At 33.4% G+C, this 3181-nt stretch overlaps 1 protein-coding gene across 1 annotated transcript; it reads right to left on the bottom strand.

Annotated features, from left to right (window-relative positions):
* Positions 1–1587: 1587 nt before the first annotated feature.
* Positions 1588–2571, bottom strand: LOC120145910. Its single transcript, XM_039159620.1, has 2 exons — positions 2563–2571; positions 1588–2532 (listed from the first exon to the last, which is right to left on the bottom strand). Exons 1-2 carry the CDS (start codon positions 2569–2571, stop codon positions 1765–1767), a joined length of 777 nt encoding a protein of 258 aa, XP_039015551.1. The 3' UTR covers positions 1588–1764.
* Positions 2572–3181: the final 610 nt, after the last annotated feature.

Here is a 3181-nt window from a genome sequence, read left to right on the forward strand (position 1 = left end):
TAACTTATATATATTATGACTTGCTTTGAATATGATTTGTGATATAAAAAATATTTTTTATTAAATATTTTTAATATTTTTATTTAATTTTTTAAATAATTATGACGTCGTCCGGTTATTCTGGCCGGTCAGACCAATGAACCGATAGCATGATCGGTTTGCTAACCGACCCGATTCTGAAAACCATGATGTTTCTCATGCTTGCTTGAGGACAGGATGAGTCAACTCATTTCAATGCGTTGGGATTGGGGAAATTTTTTGAAACTTGGCAAACCATGCAAGTATCATGCCATTTTATTTTAACTATTTTACGATTAAATTATGATTATTCAAATTATTCAAGTTAAATCTTCGATATGTACATTTAGTTGCCCTCAACTGAATCTGAATGTAGTTCAGAAAGATGCACAATTTTGTAAAATTCGATTCCATCTTAATTTACACCTCCTTTGTAGATTTATTTTGAAAATGAAAAATAAAACTGATATCCATGATAAAATTTGAATGCATAGATCATTTTTCTTTGTATTTTGGTTTCAGCCTATGGAGTTTAGAAAATGTATAGTTCCAAGTTAATCACAAACTATACAGTATACACAAATCATCAAGTATGAACTATAAAAGAACAGGTTAGAGATATATGATATCACCCTACTTTTTCCAGTTTCTTTCATTTGTGATGTGTTATTCATATTTTTTCTTTTTATTTTTGTTAATCGACGGCGACACTAATTTTGATGTTGGTTATTCACTGTTGATATTGTCTTTTTTATTATTTTATATTACATCTTTATTTTTTGTGTTTTAAATTTTAAATAATTTTTTAATAGAACATTTTCATATATTTTTATGACACGTTTTTTTCTGTCTTTTGACAAGTTTTCGATCGTTTGGTCGTTATTTTCTATTTTATCTTTTTAAATGGTTGATTCGACATCGCTACGACTGATCAAAATAACATTTATATGTTATCATACTGGTTTTCCTTAGTTTGAACTCTATTGAATTTGGATACTTAATTTGCGTTCGTGGATAGTTTTTTCACATCGCTCAACTCTGATTTACGATTTTCTTAGTGATCTTTCAATAGTTTGATTACATTTTATGGTTCGTTTGCTAATACGATCATGTCTTTTATATTTATCTTTATTGGAGTTTCAATTAAGTTTTTAAATATTTCCTTATATGATCCTTATATAATCTTATGTAGCTAATTTGATGTCAATAATTTTAAGAAAATATTCTAATTATGTGGTTAATTTATAATTATGATAATAAATCTCCATTATAATTCAAGATATTTTTTTTAATAAAATTAATTACTTCTGTAAAAAAAATAGAAAGCTCGTTAAATGACATCAATAATTAAAGGGAATGTTATTATCTCTAGAGGTCTTGGATTCAGACAAACTACATCTACGAACGTGTATATCTACAAACTCTATGCATAATCAATCACTAAGAAAAATTATAAACAAATATTATTTTATAATCATCTTAAACTATTCAAAAGAAACAAAAACAAAACAGGTTAGACGTGAAATATAAATCTGTAAATTTTTAACCTTATGAAAAATAATTTCGCATATCAATCTGTACAAAATGTTCCCTACAATATGATCTTAAGAACCAACTGCTACTCAATGAACCTTCCAATGAAGAATGTGGTAAGTTCCATTGAATCTATCCAGGGAGCGAAGATCTAATACTGCAATTACCTTTGCGACAAATCATTTGGAAATAATGGATTGGTGACTAATTATATCAGAGTTGCAATGCTAAATCTGGTCGCTGGGGTGAACCAATTGGCAAACTAGAACTAGGTGAACCCGGTGCCGGGAATCTCACATTAAGATCGGGAGGAAACGGAAGGAAATCTTGTTCGTTATCGGGTTTCTGCTGAAGCCGGGCATTAGTAATAACCCCATGTGACACCATAACCATTGCATTTTCAGAACTATCGGCAAATTTAATCGGTTTTGGCATCCGCCACATGGTGGAGCTGCTACCTGAAACCATGCCCTGTGGTTGAAAAGGCACTGAAGTATTTTCTGACATGGGCTGCACTACCAATCTGGGTTGAGGGGAATGATCACTAATAGAACCTTTGATACCTGAGTGCAGTAAAGATCTTTGCTGGAACTGATGAGCTGGTGTGTATGTCGAGTCGTTTTGAGAGATTGGCCCTCTGACAGTTTCTGGCTCTGCATCTTCTTTACCTTGCAAAGGAGATCTACTTGCAGCAATAGAGGTTGAACCAGAAGCAGTTGGAAGTAAAAGTCTGCTGGAATAGTTATCAGATAGAGAGTTTGAAGATACCTGCTTCTTGGAAAACGACAATCGCGGCTGCTCAATCTTGTTTTCTCCTACCCATCCGGGACCGAACTTCACTCCTCTTGGCAAAACACTTTCGATTTTCTTTGAAGCTATTCCAAACAAGGGTCCAAGATCTGCAGCAAAACGTGCCAAGCTTGTAGCATAACCATTTTCAGCACTCAAGCCAACCTGATACACATTGGAAAAGGGGGAAAACTTCACAATTTACACATAAAATTGAGGGACAAAAGTCATTGTTGAATGAGGTTGCCATGACTATATAGGCAATTTAGCATTCTAATCTGCCCATTCTCTGCATTGTTTTATATTTTCCTTTTATAAATGCCCCTATTGGTTAGATGTATGAATATATACTGTTTATTATGCAATAAAGTAATTTTAGGATTCCCAGACCCGTGCTTAACAACTTAAGATTGATCGAACATGCCATTTATACAATTAATTAGATCAATCTTTTAAGTGATGCATTAATTACTGCTATTCAAGCATACACACATAAACACACCGGAATTAGTTGTTTTAGTTCCCATCCAAGATGGGAAAGATTGGCTGCTGTGTCCAGAAGCGCATGAAGGGTTGTAGGTGTCACGCCTGTTCTCATCTACTGCAAAATGTTTCTTCCCATACTTCGTCACAGCCCTCACAACAGAAGCTGCAGCGTGATAAAAATAGCTCAATGCTAATATAAAATATGTTTAAAACAAGAATGAACTTAAAAGTTAAAAAACAAGGCTATACAGGTCATTGTATGAACATCAAACCTGGAAATTCGTTCTCCAATTCGGACAACCAGCTGGCATAATTGTCATGCTATGAGAACCCCAGGAGGGCCTGATAAATGGAT

The sequence above is a fragment of the Hibiscus syriacus genome, unplaced genomic scaffold (assembly GCF_006381635.1).
Source record: "Hibiscus syriacus cultivar Baekdansim isolate YM2019G1 unplaced genomic scaffold, ASM638163v2 tig00110895_pilon, whole genome shotgun sequence".
NCBI lineage: Eukaryota > Viridiplantae > Streptophyta > Magnoliopsida > Malvales > Malvaceae > Hibiscus > Hibiscus syriacus.